This window comes from Centroberyx gerrardi, chromosome 10 (genome assembly GCF_048128805.1).
Source record: "Centroberyx gerrardi isolate f3 chromosome 10, fCenGer3.hap1.cur.20231027, whole genome shotgun sequence".
NCBI lineage: Eukaryota > Metazoa > Chordata > Actinopteri > Beryciformes > Berycidae > Centroberyx > Centroberyx gerrardi.
The window spans coordinates 10,758,781-10,779,003 of NC_136006.1; the positions used below are offsets into that span (position 1 = coordinate 10,758,781).

Below are 20,223 nucleotides of genomic sequence, written 5' to 3' on the forward strand. Positions count from 1 at the left end.
TCTCTCTCTCTCATGCAATGCAAATTACAGTCAGTCTCCTTCCTAATCTCGTGTCTGAAGACTTATTTCTACTGCAGTGCTAATTCGAGGACGCTTTTATCCGATCCCAACTGGTAACTTCTTCTGTTTTGTAGTTGCCAGAGATGCTTCATGGGGACAGTGAGGAGCACAAGCGCTGCCAGCTGGGACACTTTGTCCTCCAGAACCTGGGCCTGCTGACCGGGTTCGGCATCATGCTGCTCATCGCCATCTTCGAAGACCGCATCGTTCTCGATTTTGGCTTCTAGTGGGGAGGGGGGGGGGGGGGGGGGGGGGGGGGGTGTTATCGGGCGTTAAAGAAGGGAGTGAAGGAGGGGAGAGATGGATGTGTCGATATTGTGCTTCTCGGCCTTAACATGCTTTGTTTGCAATGTGATGGTCCGGTCTTGCATGCATGGTGAATCTCATTCATGCCCTGTGCCTCCATTTCAAACCCGAAGCAGTGGCTTATGCATATCTCATGATCATGCTAATGATGTTTACACTTTCCCCCCTCTCTTCTGTCAATTCCACTCTGTCTGCACCCTGTGAATCAGAAAGCCCTACTGAAGGAATACTCTTAAGGTTGCACTCCTACCAGGAAACACCCACTCTACTCCAAGCTTAGTATCCCAAGGTCACAGTAGCAACTATAGCTCACTTCTTCTAGCATTCTCCTGTTTAAATTCTGGCAACTCAAACGGAGATACATGTTTGGGGTGGATCCAGTTGGAAGGATCGTATCCTCACATAGGTCTGCACAGAGTGGACAGTATTCTTGCTCCTAATCTGAAATGAGCTGCTCGATAGTGAGGTGGTGCAGGGCGAGCTTTCCTGCAGAGAGGCAGCTGTCACGGTCCAGCAGCTCATCTCTCATCCATCATAACCTGTTGTTAGTGTGTTGTCGTCGTACCCCCTACTTCCTCGTCTCTTATCAACCCTGTGCTGTGTCCCATCATCCATGCCTAGTACATCTGTGGCGCGTTCCACCGGCCATCCATCATCAAGTTGTGATGTCGTCACGCTGTGTATCAAACGTCTAGCGTCTCTGTGCCAAGCCCTGGCCACTGGAGCTGCACCACATCCTCACCACACACTGTCACGGCGTCCTTAAAGAGACTGGGAAGTAAGCTCCCACAACCAGTTTCAGGATCTGGAATGAACGTTTTGGCTCTTGTTGCGTCACTCTGGAAACAGTTTGACAGCTATTGAGCTGCTGTGTCAAAATAGAGGTTTCCCTCTGACTTGACATTGTCTAAATGGCTCAGTATTAAGATTTGCTGCAGGTTTCTCCATTCATTTTTTTCACTTATGTTTTATTGTCTGATTTGATCATCATTTGGAGTATTGAAGTTATGTAGTTCATAGTGTTAACACAGCTGCCAATGCCTTTAAAAATTAGCATTTAAGATTAGTCACGTTTGTTTTTGTTTAGAAAGTTGATAACTAGATATCAGAAATGTTGTCTGACCACTGGTTTTTAGGGTTTGACAATCTGTCGATAGCCAAAATGAGACATATCCATGTTAGGCCTTTATATTTTATCTCGCTTTACATGAATCAGCAGCTTCAAAATGTGAATTTAGAAATATAGTTATTCTTGTCTTCATTAAAAGTGTTTAAGTTTACTAGATTATTTAGGGTGCCATGTAAAGTCCCTCAAAGGTGCTTTGTCTAATTAGATCACCCTACTGTTGAAATTGCATTGAATTAGATTACAAAGTTGAGTTGTCACGCCAATACAAACCTGATTCAGAATTATTGATGTACAATAAATGCAGAAGATCTTTAATGTGTCGATAATTATGCAGCTGAAAACTAATTATCCTTCCTGCTAAATCCTTTTGAGTACTATAAGTACTTTGTCAAAGTATGAATTTACTTGTTGATCCTGACAATCCAAGACAGACCAAGCAAAAGCAATACCCTTGTATCAGAACAATATGCTGTATGTGTTCAAATGTCGGCATTCTTTGCACTTGTAATGGATATTTAACCCTCCTTATCAAACCATAGGACAGCAAGGCATTCTTGTTTACTAGATTTTTAAAAACATTTCTTATAATTTTTTTCTTTTTTTCCGGGGGTGTATATTATAGACACTTTGCTGACTGTGCCAAAAATGGCCCTAGTGTGGATTTTATCTACCCATGGATCTGTGCGCTAACAGTGGCAGGTGCTTGTCTCCACCCCCGCCCCCTGACATTCCATTGGCTGTTCTGCTGCTCACATGCTAAGCTAGCTAGCCTGGCTTCAGCTGCTGGAGCACACAGATATGTGTGTGGCTTCATTTATCCTGTCACTGTGTGACATCCATCGTCTTTGTCTTAACTGGGTGTAAATCGTCGTCGGTCACATTGAACTAATGTACTTGATCTGACTGAATCATGCATGAAGCATGAATGAAATGGTACAGACATTATGTAGAGTATAAATTGTTTTCTGCCTTTGTACAGAAAGATCAAAATGTTGACAACCTTTGTTACTTTTTTTAATTAACTGTGAAGATCATGACAAGTTCTTTGGGGTCTAGAGGAACTAGTGTGATAGGCCATTTATGGTAATATCTACTCACAAATGATGTGGGCTTCATTTCCAGTGGGAGCTCACAACTTTTCATCTGCATCAACTACAGTTGCCTTCAGTTTAGAATCAGATCTCTTCCATCGATTTACAGCGATTTTATATATTTAGCTATTTTATGTTCTCATGTTAGGATAATACAAACTGTTTTTCATCTGGACACACACTATCTGGATCTAACCCAAAAATGAGGATCTAACCTGAAAAAAAAAAAATTTCACCTTAAGTTCACTATTCATGGTCTTTAAAATATAAAAGTGTTACCATTTTGTCAATGTAAGTTCCAACTATCCTTTCAAAAGTACCACAATTTGTTTGGATTTTGTGCTGTCAATAATTTTAAGAGTGGTATCCCTTGAAATGGCGAGAAGACCAGTGTTAAAATGTTGAGTAACAGTTGTGTAGATATAATTTTGCTTGAGAGTGGATCACTTTTCTTTTTCAACTTGTCTGTTTGTCATAACTGTTAAATTGTGCAATCAGGTGTATGACAAAGACAGAGTCACACATAAAAACACTATGCCCCAAAGAATACTTCATTTCTTCACTGTTCATTGGGCAAAAAAATCTGTCTCAGAAATGATGAAGGTCCATGGTTGTTTTGATTTTTATTCTGTTGTATATATTGTTTAAGAATCTGGATATGAAATGCATTGCACCATCCTTGCTGTTTGCCTGTCTGTGCATTCTCCCCATTAAGAAAGGAAAATAAAGTTTGAAAAGATCCCTGAGTGTCTGACACTACTGGCGTAATGCCACTGACCTGGAGAGACCGAAATGCTTTGGCCAAAGACATCACATAATGTTCATTGTTTCCATGTTATTTTAAATATTACAAAATGGCAAAAAACGTTCATAGGTAACTTTCATAAGAGGAAAGGAGCAGTAATGATATTGTTTTGTTTTCAATTTGCAGTTCCAGATTGGTAGGTTGAATGAAGTTGGTTCTGAATTAAAAATATGTCAAGGCTCAATGAACTGTGTATACAGTTAGAAAACAAGTACAAGGCACAGTGAGTTACCAGTGCAAGTGTTCTGACTGAAGTTTTCTTCAAAGTAGTGCACATACTGGACATAGGAATACAAAAAAAACAAAAAAACAGGAGAAAACAAGAAATATCACCAACTAGCTCCCTGGTTGCCACAAAAGCTGGTATACAGTAGCTCTCTAGCTGTGCATAATGGGAATTATCAGCATGGTTGGAACGCATCTTTGCAATCAGCAATCAAGCAGTCTAATTGCTTGTCTGAGTATAATCAATTATTTCAGTTGATGTAATGTTTAGTTGAGGTTCAGATCACTGTTGATACATGTGAACTGTTTGTCTGCATATGAAAATGTCCTCATGCACCACTGCTCAAACAGTGTTAGTTATGCTTTATGACCTCCTGCAATCAACTGAAACCTAAAACAATGCGGTCCTGGTGCAAGAACAATATTTTCAAGACATGAAATGAATGAACATTCACATTGCCATTTAGAACGCAAGTCAAGGTTTCCCTGTTAGGCTTATTTTACATGATTCCAGCGTATGGGATGTACTGACCAGTCTATTTGTGGTGAATTTCAAAGCCCCATAACTTACATCTTCAAAACGCTCCACTCCATTCCTGGTTGGTTGATATGTCAGAGGAGTTACATCTCTAAATAGAATGTAATGAGAGTACCATACTTACCATAATTATTAAACTATTACATTAAAGTGCTATTGCTTCTGAACAGTACTCTATTACAAAACATAGGAATGTCACCTATCCTTTTTTATCTACCGTCCTTATTCATCCAAATTCCTCATTTTACTGTGTAAAAAGGCAAGAGACTGCGTGGCTCGTTATTCTTTTTAAATGCACTTCTTTCAACAATGCATGCGAGTGAAAAGAGAGAGGGTGTAAAACAAAACAAGAGACTAGGAGCTGAGCTGGCAGAGTAACGCTACCCCTCGTCTGATCCAGTGCTCCGCGGGCACGTTGGAGTTGAGCGTCATGGCGACGACGTAGTTGGTGGAGTGTCCAGTGGTGGACAGGGTGCCGCGACGCTCGCTGGTCTTGTAGACTGGCGCCAAATAGCACATCCTCTGCGGGATGTCCTGTCGCTTGATAGGCTTCAGCCACATCTGACAGGGAAATAGAGAGAGGAGACAAGGCTGCTGACAGAGGGTCAAATGACATGACATGACATTAAAATTTTACCAGGCACTTTGGCAGATAGTCATCATCATTTAGGGGTTGTTTCCCATTCAAAGCATTTATTTGGCTGGCAAAATAATGCAAGTGGCTAGTCAAATTTGTAATGCCTCTGCTGGTGGGTAAAAAAAGGATAGTTTCCTGCCTTTATTACATGACAAATGCATGATCATGGTGGCGGCTGTATTTAGAGAAATAAGTTAAAACTGTACAAGAGGGAAGGTTAGTTCAAAGGTCAGGACCAAAAGCCAAACATGAAAACTAGTGGGAACTAATTCTGATCTTCATTTGTTATCCAACTGTTAAATTACAAATAGAAACTTTGGGGACATAAACTTTTAATACAATAGCATTAAAAAGAATGAGTCCCCTTGGGCTATTAAGAGGCCTTGGTTATGCAAAAGGGATAAACTGGGCCACTCAAAAAAAAACATCTCTTACAAAAAAAAAAAACAGTTTGTTGAGTTGCAGCCAGAAAAATACTCATCCAGTTCCATAACAGGCGCCTCTATGAAGATTTGCATTTCAAAGCCAGCCACAGCAACCTCTGTTGTGTTTTTCCCCCCGCAAATAATAAACACATTTTTAATTAAGTTCCGTTCTTGTCAAAAACTGATTCCGTTAATAAGTTGCCCTGAAATGTCTGAATATTCAAAATCATCAGTCTTGTGCATTATTCATAACCCCTAAATGCATTGTGAGGGCAAGGCAGAGCACAGAGGGAAAAAAAAGCCCAACAACAACAACAAAGAAACAAAACGAAACAAAAAACAGAAAACTCACAAAGCAATCAGTCCTAATTCGTCTGTGATTTTTCTGCCATCGGCCGCTGGCATTTTATTTCCATCTCTTACTGGGTGCAAAATTCATACAACATATCGAGCTGTGTTAATTAATGAAGCCCTTAGAAAACCAGGGAGGATGTGAGGGGGAAAGGAGACAGACTTTCTAAAGGCGTAATGTGCAAAGTGCTGAAACTGCTGCTCTGCACCAGGTCCAGAGAACAAGGAGCTGTGAACATCCTCCTGGTAGAACACCAGCTACTCTATTATTCTTCTGTTGGTTGTTGTTCACTCTCTCCTTGGAGGCTCGTGGCATTGTTCTCTGATAAAAAAAGAGACGCCTCGTAGGAGTTTACAAGCGGAATAAAGATGGAATCGGCCCCATTTTCATAAGCTGATACATGGAAAGATATTATTCCTCCTCTTTTTTGACGCCCAGAGGAATTCATAGGAAGACGTTCAATGAATCTCCATCCCCTCGAACCAATGTTGCTTATGTAAGGAAATGTTATGCAACAATAAGGATTTTTTACTAGACTGAGGTGTTAACTGCTGCCTTCAGTGATTTTCACCATATACTTAATGTCGCCCACACCGAGCTGTCAAACCATATGAACTGTAAACCTCCACATTTCTCTGTGTGCCCCTCCAAATGCAAAAGGAAGCTGTTTCTGAACGATGGGAAAAACAATTTCTATACACTAAGGTAGACCTGTTGCCTTGATTGTTCTCGTATGATGCACATTTCTTTTTTTTCGATTGAAAAACAGGTGCCATGTTGAAAAGTGGTTGTAGTTAGAAATGTACCAATGCCAACACTGGTATTGGATATATTTTGGGTTGATATCACGCTAAAATAGGACATAACAGTAGAAATTCACAGAATTTCGTCAGTACCAAAATCTGATACTAAGAGCCACGTGTAAAATATAAGAAATCAAAGCACAAATGGAGGGATGTTAAATGTTTCCTTAATGGCGAAAAATGAATTGCATCTCAAATGGTTTCGTCCAAAATAAGTCTATATTGTTTAGTAAAGGTGTTTCATCGGATTCTCAAAGTTAGTACTTTGAATCAATATCGGCAGTGAAAAACTGTGTATTTAGCGAACCACAATGGAAGTAATCCTTAAGTACTGAATAAAGTCAGTCAATCAATCAGTTGATGCATTAGCTGTTCTTCACTCATCTGTGTTGCGGTTCTTACCACAGGCATGGCGTCGTGCAGCACTTTGGGGTACGACTCAGCAATACGTTTGGTCTTTCTGTCCCAACGGGCACCGTCAAGGAAGAGTCCTCGAATGTACACACCTGAGACACACACACACACACACAAATTTAGTGTCAAATATATATATATAAATGTAGCAATAAACACAGAACAATTGTCCTATAGCTTAATTAGTTTACAATTAGGTTGTCTCTAAAAAGCTTGATTCAGACCACACCAGTGCCAATCACTAAACAAACGTCCACAGCTGAATCTCTTCTACTACATCGCCAGTGACGTGAGGGGCAGGAATTCACCTCAGCTGACTGTCAGCCTGACAGAGAGACAAAACACTCCAGATAGATCACTTAACACAACACAACACTCAGCAGTGGCAACTTTGTAAGGCAAAAATCCTGACTACATTTTGGCATGCCTCCTTTCTAGCTGATATCCATGAAACCCAAGACCAACCAGTGGCTAAATATATGTTTATACAGCAAAAACATGTTAGACTTTCTTGTAAACATAACCCAAAGGTGATCCGGTTGCAGATCCATGTTTTATTTCCCTGTTGTTGGCTTAAAAAGGGGCATTAAATAATCTAAAACAAAGACACACGTTCACAATAGAGACAAGTACGCAAAGTAAGAAAGTAAGAAAATCAGCTTCCTGAATCAAGTTAAATTGACCTCTGACCTAAAACACACGTGCCTTTTTCTGTTTTTCCATGAATGCATGTAAGCTCTCTTTATTAACATGGTAGGAAAAAGAATGAAAAGAAGTTGACTGTTCAGATACTGTCAGTGTCACACACACACACACACACACACACACAAACGTCTAGCATGGCAGTACAGGCTGTGTGTGTCAGCGTGATGAGATCCCAGCTGGGGTCTGATCGAGGATGAGGCTTTATGCGAGGCTTTGATTGAGACTCCCATAGCGGAGCCGGGAGCGCGGCGAGGGGCTGATGCAGACCCCGAGACTAGAGGAGGGGCAGCGAGGTTCTGTCTCTCTTTCTTTCTCCTTTACACTCTGCCTCTCTCATTCGTTCCATCAGTCTGACGGTCTGTTTATCTGTCGGTTCTCATCTGCTTGTTCCCTCTCTACCACCCGCTGCTTATTTTCCTCTCGTTTTAGTTTCTGCTCGCCCTCCTTTCGCTCTTCATTCCCTCTCTAACTCCGTTCAAGCTCTCTCTATCCTCCTGGTGTTTGTTTTTGTTTGTTTTACCTTTCCAGCTTCACATTCACACAGTTGCACATATTCCCACCTGGGAGCTGCCCAGGACGACCATAGTCTTCCACTGTTGGCCACTGAGCAGCTGGGGTGTCTTGTTTAAAGGCTTGTTTTAAGGCCTCCTTCACCGTATTTGTTGAGTGAGGAGATAGTGTCACTCATTCACTTTCCCCAACCAGATTTTCCCACCTGGACTGAGGATTTGAACCTGCAACCCTCCGGTCACAAGCCTGCCTCCGTAACCTTCACACTACCACCTTTCCCTCTCCCCCAAAAACCACCCTTGCTTCCTTTGCCCACCCTGTTTTCCTCCTCCTCTCCCCACCACCAGTGTCCTACCGTCCTCGGGTGGCTTTTTGTACTCCTTGTCATCCAGCACCTCGAAGTCGAAGCCCAGCTGGTCGATGGGGATGGTGTGCTTCCTGGCGTAGTTCTGCTGGCCGCCCGTCAGGAAGGCCTGGGTGAAGAAGAACCCTGACATCCAGAAGACAGCCGGCGTACCGTCGTCGTACCAATCCTGGACACACAACAGGGGAGAGTGACATTTATAACTGATATTTGACCAAACCCCACTGGACCCAATGGGTTTGGGACAGGTTGAGCTGAGTTTTTCACCATAACTGCTTCTGTTTTGGTTGGGTTAGGGTTAAAATTATTGTCAGAATCATCAGTAAATTGTTAATACATTTGTGTTTTGAGTTGCCAAATGATCTATTCCTCTTCTTTTTAGTAGAGTATGGGATCACAAAAAGCTATACTAAGCTCTGTTCAAGCTTGGCCAAACAAGTCTTGGTTTCAAGCTGGGTCGTCCTCAGATTTTCTGGCGCATCACCAACTCTGAGATAATAAGGAAGGAAATGAAGGAATATTGTCTGTGTTTGTGAATGTATTTCTCCATCCATTAGTCTGTCTGTGTTTAGGAATGCATGCCTGTCTGCTAGTACATATCAGGTGAGCCAGTCAGATGAGCAGCACGTGACTTTCCAATTGATTCTTCCTGTGGTGGGTACCCAGTCATGAGTTGGCCAGAGTTTAACTGACTGACTGGCATTTACAGTGGATATGTGCATTTGTACGCACGCACGCACGCACGCACGCACGCACACACACACACTCGCTTGAAATGCTTCATTTTTTTTGTATGCAATCCTTATTAATGTCGTTTTTTGTTGTTGAAAATATAAAATAAAAATAAAAATTACAAGTCAAAAAATGCTAAATTCAAATGATAGAGATGATGAAATGATAGAGTGGTTTAAGGACTTTTAACACATACAAAAAGCATAATCTCTGCTACAAAGTGTCGCTACCTATTACTGCAAAGACTGAACAGAATTTCACACACACACACACACACACACACACACACACACACACACACAGTGCATTCTCTCCGCTCCAGTGAGTGCTGATGAACACGAGGTATATTTCTCCAGTGGAGAGGGCAAGGGAAACATGGGAGCTGATTATTAGATGAACCAGTCCACTTTGCAGACTCACATGACAGGTCATTTCCCATACCAACTCTGACCGTGGGTGAGGAGCACCCTACTTACTGGATCCCCTTAACTTCTGTGTGTTAATGAGCCACAGTGAAATAAAGTGGTCTTGTGTAGCTCACTGGGAAGAGCATGACACCAAGACTGCCAGGATTAGAGATTCTGCTCCTTGTGCAGCTCGATGGGTGGAGTGTGGTGTGGAACTGCTAAAGTCAAGGTTCAATTCCCTCTAGGGCCGCCCATACTAATGTATGTGCTAATCAGACTGTAAGGTGCTTTGGATAACTGTGGCTACCAAACTTTGTTATTTTTTTAAGCAGGGTGGTTATGGTAGCCTCAGTGTCAAATAGAATGGAAACCCAATGTTAAATAACTGTAGAGGTAAGCACGTCTTTCTTTCTTTCTTTCTTTCTTTATATCTGTCTTTCTCCATCCCATCCTAGCCTCCTTTCTCCCTTTCTCCTTCCTCCTCTATGTTTTAGACTTTGAGGCTGTTTTGTTTTTGAAGACCTTAATTAACTCGGCAGTTGTAAATGACGGAATTTAATTTACTTCTTTCATGTTTCATATTTCAAAGTCTGATGTCGAGCGGTGTGACAGGTTAGTGTACCTGTAAGAACTTGAGTCGTTCCAGGAAGTCGCTGACATAGCTTCCCAGGGGTTTGAGGCTGGGGTAGGACTTCTTCATCCACATGCCAGGGATGCGGCCCTTCAGGATGCTGTTGACCACCTCCTCCAGCTCCGCAGACATCACTACCAGCCCCTGACACACACACACACACACACACACACACACACACACACACAAACACGCATACAGGATACACATGTGTATAATTACAGAAAAAAAAAAAAACACAGATGCTTTGAGCCTGTTTTTCAGAATCATTCGAGCATGAAGTGGATAAATACGCAGATAGGCTTAGTTCACACACCAGTGCATAATTTGCATCTTCACCACTTGAACATGTGAAGTTGTTCAGGCTCTGTTCCAGCTACTGAAGCGACGCAAGTATGAGAGAGAGAGATCCAAGCTCGTCACGTAGGTGACAGACAGCCACATAATGGGGACTCTTATCGCTCTATAGGGTCGCTTTGATACCAGCAGGCAAGGTGACGAGCTTGTTCCCCATCCTGATAACCTGACTCTTCATGCTCTTTCCGCTTCAGTCCCAGGAGACTGATGCATCTCAATTTACACTAATTTAATTCACATTGCCATTTAGAAAGCAAAGCACATGGTAAGGACTTTGGATACTAAACGGCACAAAGAGACAGACATATTCACTTGTGTTGATGCAGGGCTTTTGTTTTTGTTTTTTTGAACGTGTTGTAATCACTTGCTTTTGTTTGACAGCTGGCGAGCTGTTGGGGAGGAGAAAAAATGAGTTTTGACTTTGTTGATGTATATTTGATGCTAATAGCTGGGCAAAAACCCTTATTTCTACCACTTTGGTTGGGTCACTTTTGTGATCTGAAAAGAAATACATGATACCTTTACTGGAGTGGAATATTTGGCCAAGGGTTATAAATGGTGCTACGGAATTACCCTAATATTAAAATCCCACACCAGGACTCAAATGTAACTTGCCACAAATCAAAGCAACTTTATTTTCTAATGGTTTCATATGTGGATGGATGTTAGATAAAAAGATGGTTTAAGTCTCAATCATTTTTGTCCAATGACCCTGAACTGATGGCCTAAGTCTATATCTATATAAGTAATGGATTAAATTGGTGCTTGGTATTGGCCAATGGATTAATGGATTAGTCCTCGGAATCAGTATTGACAGGAAAGTGTACTGCCGGTGCATCCCTAGATCTTAAGACATTAAGACTTTTCATTTTGAGCAGACTAACCAACTAACCCTTTTAACTCCCTTGAGATGAATTATAAAGCTAACGGTCTTTAGCGCTCTGAGTGAGCTACTGCAGGGGATGAAATGCTCCTAGAGTGTTCGACAGCCAGTGGTTCCTATGTGGCCCTAGACACAGCGAAGTGGTTAGACACTGCGTAATGGTGTGGCGAGAGTAGAGATCTGTGGCAGGGTGGGCTCAGCTCTTCTAAACACTGCAGGAGATAAGACTGTTAACTGAACAGAAGGCTGCTGGGGGGGGGGGCTGGATGGAGGATTGGGTGGCTGCTGAGCTCCAGTTGTTCTCACGGGTTCAACAGGATTCCTACATATTTTCTATTTTATAATTGCATACATTTCTAGACAGCAATTTATTGGATATTTCTTGTTCATTGTTCTATGCCTTTAGCTATAGGGTTTGGTATATGTATGTTCCAGCTCCTTTAATTACACTTGTACTGCTTGCTCTTACTGTTTTTAGTGTATTTTTTTCTTCTCATTTTATCGTAAAGCAGCTTGTAACCTTGTTAAGAAAGGTGCTATATAAATAATGTTATTATTATTATTATAGGCTAATAATATTACTAGCTGCATACAAAATACTGTAGCATATATAGACTTTGGGGAGCAGACTTTCCAGACTTTTCCTCAAACTTTCATGATTATTGGTTGATAACTATTTTACTTTTTAAGTAAAATTGTCAAAGTCATTTTCAATATGTTTCCTTTCTTTCAAAACCTGTTAAGGAAACCTGGTTCAACTAATAGAAAATTATGCTGTTGGACTGGTGCTTTGTTGGTTTCTGCCTACAAAAGCCATTTGGAGTGTGGTGTTGAATGCTTATCTAATCTCTGAGGATATTTTCCTCCTATAATCATTCAGCAGAGGTGGGCCTCCACTGCTGAGAAAATGTAAAATCAATGAAAATTCATCATTTGGCCTTACTGTTTACACAAAACAAACCAATTTAGGGCATTTATAGTGCATTAGGCCATATATCATGCTATAAGTATCCAAACAATAAGTATCCTGGAAATAGCATCAGGAGCGAGCCCAGAATCTCAACTACTCCCAACCCTTGCTGCTGCAGTGAATTCTAGGGGAAACACTATTGGAGTGATTTGCAAATAGAGCTTCTTAGAATGTCATTTATTCTGGATTTGGGTGTTACACTTTTGTCACAGAAAAGCAAATGCCGACAGTGTACCATGTACTTGAAACACAGTGAGATTGAGTCCAGCTCCTTTGTTGCATGTTATCCAATTTCTCTACTATCTTTTCCTGTCACCTCTTACTTTTACATTCAGCAAAAATGTTTTTTTCTGGCTTCACTGAATGGAAATGTAATAATGTAATAGCAATTTTCTTTCACATTCCCCTTCTCTGTGCGAACTCCTCTTGTGTACCTTTATGGCCTTCTGAATGTTGACACAAGAATCTCGGATGGTCCGCAGCAGGTTGTTGAAGCGGCCCATCTCCTGCACCAGCACCGTGTTCATGCTCTGATTGTAGCTGGTGGGAAAGCGCCGCATCGCTGCCTCCAAGTCAAAGTCTGCAGGCAGCTTGCTCAGGATGTCAGCTGCCACATCAAAGACCATGTCATCGGAGGATTTGGCGTCTCCGCCTGAAGAACGGGACTGATCAGAGACAGAGAGCGAGAGAAGATGGATGAGAAGGGGTGGCAGCAATTGTGGTTCAGATTGGTTTGACAATTCATAGTTTTTTGGAAATTATCTTTTGCTGTCTTTGACTTGTCAGATAATCTATTCTCTTCTTTTTTAAGACCCTTTTCCACTGGTGCCATTTTATCTCTGAAAATACCCTCATATTAAGAGGCTTTCACTTAGCTCCTGGAAAAGACTTAAAGTTTCCAGCCTTTATCTTTCACTTAGTCTTTGTAAATTACCTTTGCATATTTTTCATAATTTTTGTCAGATCAGATTGACATTTAAAAGTTCAAGTTTTTAGACCTTTCTTGAAATTACTTGGAATACCACAGTCAAATCAGTTTCGGCTTAATTGTACCTTTCCTTTCTCAACCCGTAGAGCTTTCACAGCCTAGTCTACAGCTACCACTATAACACTCTGATGAAGAGGTCCTGAGCTTGTACTTACTTTAAGCTCTCCCTCTGAGCACACCCACACACACACGTGCGCGCCCTCACATGCACAATAAAACCATGAGATGGTAACCATGGTGAGCAAGCCTCACACACTTTTCCCCTATTCCTCTCACATGAATCTGAGACAAACATAATAACAATTCCTGGGACTCTGATAATCATTCATTCTAATCTGTGATTCTTCCCATTTACCCTCCATCCAACTTGCAGTATTTACCTACTTGATGCTCAGTCACAAGCCAACGGTAATGGATAATCATTGGCTAATGGCAATGGGGTTACAGTAGGGGAATGACAAATAGCTGTTTCATTCCATTTGAAGCGTCTCCCTGTTTATCGGTCATTGAGACTGATGGGACTGTATTAGATGCTAATAAAGTTCACACATGACTGAAGCCATTATTAATCTTGGTGAGCGCTGTGTGTGTGTGTGAATGCCAGGCTCCGTTGAGCTCTAATTTTAACTTGTGAAGTCTAAGTGGCGATGGCCCTGGAGATATTTTTCATTTGTTTGTAGCATCTGAGGTCTGTATCCATCTAAATGTGCTTTTGGTGTCTGAGATGGTATACATATACTGGTAGATGAAAGAGACTGAGTCTGTGGGTTTAGGAGGCTATGTGAAGCAGAGAGTTACAGCATGTTTATGTGTGCACACCCTGGTCTGCTCCTACAACAGTTGCGCTTATTAAATTTCAACTTCTATTCCCCCGGGAATTCAGACAAGTTAAACTTTTGGCTGCTTGCAACTTTCTGCCAAGTGAGAAGCTCTACTCTGTATCTTAAAATAAATAAATGGATAGATAAATAAATATCCCTTTTGCCCTTTGCAGGAGAGGCTGCACTTCTGTCATCTTCGAGTAGGTTTTGATGTGGAGTCTGTTAGATTTTTAATTTCTTTTGCAGTAAGCGATGCGTGGCACCGGTAGTGGTAAGATGTAATCTTCAGCAAGCTAACCTGGTCTAACTTTAAAGAACTGAGATTTAATGAGCTCGGATCACAGGACTCCTCCAAAGCTACTCTGAGTCATACTGTGTGTCTTTGCAGTGTCAAAGAAAGACAACCTACAATGACAGAGTTATTTTTTTTTCTTTCAGACATCTCTCTACAAACAACTGAAATATTCGTTAGATTTTCTTTTTCTTTCTAATTAATGTTGCATGGTACATTTTAATGGAAGGAAATCAAATATTAAAGGCTGGCAAGGATACTGATAAAACAGGTTGGAGACCTAAGGGAAGGATGTGTGAGGACACTGAGGATGCTGTGTGTGTTTGTGTGCATGTGTGAATTTGTATTCAAGTGTTTATATAAATGTGTTTCAGTGCTATGTGTGTACTACAGTGTGTGTGTGTGTGTGTGCCAGAGAGAGAGAGAGAGAGAGAGAGAGAGTGAGAGAGAGTGTGTGTGTGTGTGTGTGTGCATGTGTGTGTTGCATTTGTGAGAGTATCATTGTGTGTTTGCAAATGCATGCCATTTGAAAATCTACCAAGCGAATTAATGACATGTCCCATTGACTATCTGGGACATTGGCCAATAGGAGGTACGTTGATTTGGGGGGCGTCCCAGGGCTCCTGGCATTGAAAGTCACTGCAGATCTAACTTTTCCTGTTTCAGCTGTTCCCCTGCCAGGCCGCAATGCCACTTTGCCCAGGATGCTTTTTCACCTAGAATTCAGGTTCTCTGGTCATGCATCTCCAGGTCACTTCTTTTTGGATCGCATTCCTGTTATTGTTTGAGTGGTTTGGTACCATGTCAGTGGAATGGCACCGATGGAGCAGCTGGTGTACAGTGTTGATAAGGGAAGTAATGACACTCAGCTATTCAAAATGGCTACTAGTTCTCACGATAATGTATCACTGTCAGTGCTATAGAGAATGGTAGAGATTAATACATGATCATACCTGTACCCAAATCTTAGAGGCTTTGTATTTGATGACTGCAATGGCCCATGTGAGAATATTATAAGTAATAGCTTAGTCCTCAAAGCATTCCTCACTATGTATGTCTGCTTTCTGGAAAGGTATATGTACATAAAAAAATACACGTGTATGTGTGCTAATCAATGTGGCATTTGGTGTGTTCCAGCTCCAGGTTGCTGTGCAGGCCTTGGCTAGCCGGATGTTTACCTGTGTGAGCAAGATGCTGTCGACCAGTAGTTGTGTCTCAGCTTGATCCTTGGTGATATCTGCGTTGGCGTTCATGCCGAAAATCTCTGGTGACGGGTTGAGTGGCAGCAACTTGGTGTATTCTATGTAGCTGTTGTACTGCAAGGGGGAGGCAAAAACAGAGGGGGGTGGGGGGTGGGGGGTGGGTGGGCATGAGGACAATTTTTAATGCAACACCAGGAAACATCCCGAGTAATAACGCTCATTGAAAAACAAGTCGACTCCTTAGATTGCTGACATTTATAATAATGACTTTGTAAATGTGAGTTCATGAATAAAAGATGTGGTTGGGGGGGGGGTTGCGGCATTGGGGGAGAAAATGCCAAATAAAATGGAGCATACCGTAGATTGCACTTGTGTTCACAAATATATCAAACCGCACTGATGGTGGTGGCCCACTGTGCCTTGTTACACACATTTTATCTCCTAATGACTTTTTAAAGGTAGCTCAAAGAAAGTGCTAAGCAACTGTGAGTCATTTAATATACTTAGTCTTAAAAAAAACACATCAAAGTGAGTTTCTTAAGTTTTCTTTCACTCTTAAGGTGGTACACAGAGCAGCTTTTGAGTAACTCAGTGGAAAAGAGTTTCTTCAGTTCTACTGTTTGAATTACAGGAAAACCCCATTGTCAGAAAATATTGAAATAGGTTTTTGAACCTGTATCTTACTTCATTATTTGTTGGTGGAAGCATCCACCAAAATTTGCCTTGGTACCTCAATATCACCACCCGTATGCAGCTGCATACACTGTATGCAGCTTGTCAAAGCTACATTAAAGCACAGTGTATGATTGGGAGATGTGGAAAACTTATGACATTTTCAGTTTGAGTGGGTCTCTTTCACAGTACATTATCTCTGTTAATCGGTCATTATGAGTGACAAGAGGCAATGTGTCAGAACCCCCACCACATGTGAACAACGGACATGTTTCTGCATAGATGACGATCAAATCATATGAACAGCGCTTAATGCTTGCCCGGCCATTAACACAGAGGGTGGTTCGCTCTTTTCTCTTGTTTCATTAATTTACATTAAATTTAACACCAGTAACAAGAATAAGAGAAATCTAATTGAGCAGCCACACTACATCATAAAATCCTAATTGACTTATCTCAAAAGTGATAGGTGAAATTCAGCTTTGCAAGAGAATTTTAAATCTGCATTGGATCGATGTCTCAACTTTGCCATTCTTTATTTTTTTATTTCAGGACACCATAACTGCTGTGTTCAAAATTGTCACTCGGCTTATAATGACTGCCAAGGTATGAACAATGCATATATAAGCAAAAACGAACAGGCAAAGTCTGTGCTGCTTGTTCCACATCTCAAAAACGTCAAATTATCTCAAATAAAAAAAATAACTTTACATATAGGTTTCTCTGAGGCCCTTCTCTAGGTGAACGACCCTGTAGCCTGGTAATGGAGTAAGGGCAGTGGGCCTGATTTGTAAATATCCTACGCACAAATTATTGTGCTTACAACCAAATCCACTTCATCACTTTACAAAGTATGAATGCTATAGATATGAGCTTTTTTAATCATATTCCTTGAAATTATGGTACGATGGTATGTAGGTTAAAGCCAAAGAATATTTTTGTAACTGAGTTCCTGCATTCTTACGTCGCCCTCGGCTGGTGCATAGTAGAGCCCGCTGGGGTCAAACTTGTAGTCAGGGTCCTCGATGATTGGGGCGGTGTAGAAGATGGAGAGGATGGTGCGCAGCGTCCGTCTGTCCCAGTCATCTGTCACGCGCCCTCCATAGTTACATTCGCCAGTCATGTAGCGGAGGGCATCAAAGGGCACTTCCTGTAGGGGCAGGAAATCATGCATTCATCATGGAGACCCTGTGTTTGGGGATCATATTGAGACCTGCCTCTCAAGTATTCTGAGAGAAGGAAGTGAACTTTGTCTAACGTGTGCTGGATCTCAATGTGTGTGATTCTTTGAGTTGTGTGTGCCTTTTTCAATAACAACATTTGCTGAAATTCACTTCAGCACTTGGAGAATATATGAAGGAGGAGGATGAAGGATGTACTGGTGGGCGGCGGGGGTGGGGGTGTGCACATGGCATTTTCTGGGGGGTGGGATTTCACTTGCAAATTCAGCAAGAGACACAGGAAAATGTCAGTGAATTCAAAAAAGATACTCTTGATGGGTTTTTCTGCCACTTTGTTTTGGAGCTGCAGCAGAGGGATCGGGGGTGGTGGAGGGTTGGAGCACTTTCTGTGGTTGGAAAAATGTCAAGAGGGAATTTGAATATGACTGATGAAAAGGACACCTGAGTGAAGAGGGAACCACTTGTAAATGTCAGAATGTATGTTATGGGCTTAGATGTTCAATATACAGAGTGGATGTTGTGTGTGTGTTTGTGTGTGTGTTTGTGTGCAAGAAAAAGATACTCTATGTACACTATGTAAAGTATCAGAGAATGCTGCATTTGCACGCGTAACCTACAGCAAGTACATGCTCATACTATACATGTGTCTGTTTATGTGGTTTGACGAATGTATGATGTGTATGTACTATGTAAGTAAAGTTTAGTATGTGAAGTATCTGTGTCTGTGTGAAGCTACAACGCAGCAATGTATGTCAAAATTGGCATCATCCTTTTCAAAACTGTTGCCGACCATCAAACTTTATTTCCTAGGCGATAATGATATTGGTCTGATCAATTACTTTTACTGAATAACTTCGACCATTAGCTTTTAGGTCAACTGACAAAAATGAATGCGGTACAATCCACTTTTGCCCATTAGAGAGATCCAACTTCTTTCTGTATGTGAAAAAGGCAAAAATCAACTTGCTTCCTACACATGCTACACACAGAGGTATTTTACCATGGTATACAAGGCAGGAATCTACCGTTTTGTCCACAGGACACAAAAAATCCCAAATTATCACCACACCATCTACTTTTTTACCATCCAAATAGATTTTTAGGACCTCTAAATGATGGCTGGTTATCTGCCAAATTGTAGACGAGACAAACTTACCAGCTGGAAACTACATTTACCAGAATTTGGCTTGTGCTGGGTGTCAATTTCCCACCCTGTATTGGATACCCAGTTTTAGCCCCAATATAATTACAAAGTGCTTTCCAGTGCTTCCAAGTGTTTTTTTTCAATTAATACAATACAGCACAGTCATTAATTAAAAGCAAAATGTAAAAGTAATAATTAAAAAGGATATCCAATAAGAATACCATTATTTAGTGCATCCCTAGCATCCCCACCTGGTACTGTTCGAGGAACATGTGTAGCTGCTGCACAGAGATACGGAGGTCAGTCTCATTGAACTCGTAGGGGATGTTCCAGCCCAAAGGTCCAAACTTCCTCCTCTCTTGGGTGAGAGCATGGAAGAAACACAGGCCATATAGCAGCTTCTTGAACACAGCCTGAGGAGTGGATATACACACACACACACAAACAACCTGGTAATCGAAGCACAGAGGGAAGGTACAGCATAGGAAAAATAGTGGTGGACATTTCTTCCTTCCACGGGCAAAACCAAACACACTTTGAAATGCACAGTGGGGGTGAAAATACACACGAAGAAACAGAAGACGCCCAGTGGTGTAGGCATGATAGGTATGTCGAATAAGTACAAACACACCTATATTCCACTCCTAAAGAGTACGAGGTTGTACAGCAGGCAGGCACACCTCAGTCCACATATGAGCCCAAACCGCATACACCTACCCACCTACACATACACACACACTGACCGACTTGCTGCAGCTGCCAAAAAACTCAGGGTCAGAGATGGGGTCCATTTGGAAGGAGCGTGCGATGTTGGCTCGGAGGCCCTTCGGGGCCTCGTTGGTCATCTTGACCCCATTCTGGAGCACAGCCACGGGGAAGGTGGGAGACGGGTAGCTGGTCAGCCACAGCCTGAAGTCTGGGTGGGTAGTGTCAGGGTTCAGCTCCTGCTCAGAGCCACAAGGAGCAAGTAATGGGTTTACGTCTCCTGAAAGTAATGTATTGGAAGCAATGTAGCACTGTTCCCATCTGATGAGAGAAAAGGCTGGGGAGTTGTGAGGAGCAAGTTGGGGGCAAAGAGACGGATGGGAGTTGGACTGATCACAAAGAAAGAGTGGTAACATGGTAGAGGTCACAGGTTTATCTAGTTTGCTGTACAGTACACTGGTGCAAAATAAACAAGGTGTCATGGTGGTTTCATCAATGGTTATTGATGATTAATAAATATATTTTTATAAAGTGTAAGTTTATAAACCTTAATCTAGAGTGTTAATTCAAAAGACTATGTGCAACATTATATCGGACACCTTACTGAGTGGCGGAAACACTACATCAGGGTGATTCTGACACTGACATCACAACAACAAGGCTGAAACACAATTATGTCAATTTCACTTTCAAACAACTGATGTCCCATTGCTGTAATTGTAGGACAGAAACACAACAACAGATGGCTTCAAAGTGATCACATGTCAGTTACATGCCATCCCGCCTTGATATTTTGAGATGAAATGTCAGAACCATCCTGCAAATGATGACTATTATTGATGTTCACGTTTCATAAACATCCCCAGGGACGGGC

The 20,223-nt window shown here is 41.7% G+C and overlaps 2 protein-coding genes across 2 annotated transcripts in view; one reads left to right on the plus strand and one right to left on the minus strand.

The window, feature by feature from the left end:
* The window catches only part of slc39a10 (solute carrier family 39 member 10), a 36,053-nt gene extending 35,766 nt beyond the window's left edge, over nucleotides 1-287 (plus strand). The window contains exon 11 of the mRNA XM_071897849.2: nucleotides 135-287. Within this exon, the coding sequence (XP_071753950.2) occupies nucleotides 135-287 (153 nt within the window). The remainder of the gene's footprint in view (nucleotides 1-134) is intronic.
* A 4,207-nt stretch (nucleotides 288-4,494) lies between these two features.
* dnah7 (dynein, axonemal, heavy chain 7) overlaps nucleotides 4,495-20,223 on the minus strand; it is a 92,202-nt gene continuing 76,473 nt past the window's right edge. The window contains exons 57-65 of the mRNA XM_071897834.2: nucleotides 19,388-19,588; nucleotides 18,896-19,057; nucleotides 17,284-17,469; nucleotides 15,624-15,761; nucleotides 12,779-13,009; nucleotides 10,126-10,278; nucleotides 8,356-8,533; nucleotides 6,774-6,877; nucleotides 4,495-4,715 (exon numbers count right to left, since the gene is read on the minus strand). Coding sequence (XP_071753935.2) covers nucleotides 4,509-4,715; nucleotides 6,774-6,877; nucleotides 8,356-8,533; nucleotides 10,126-10,278; nucleotides 12,779-13,009; nucleotides 15,624-15,761; nucleotides 17,284-17,469; nucleotides 18,896-19,057; nucleotides 19,388-19,588 — 1,560 coding nt within the window. The 3' untranslated portion in view covers nucleotides 4,495-4,508. The remainder of the gene's footprint in view (nucleotides 4,716-6,773; nucleotides 6,878-8,355; nucleotides 8,534-10,125; nucleotides 10,279-12,778; nucleotides 13,010-15,623; nucleotides 15,762-17,283; nucleotides 17,470-18,895; nucleotides 19,058-19,387; nucleotides 19,589-20,223) is intronic.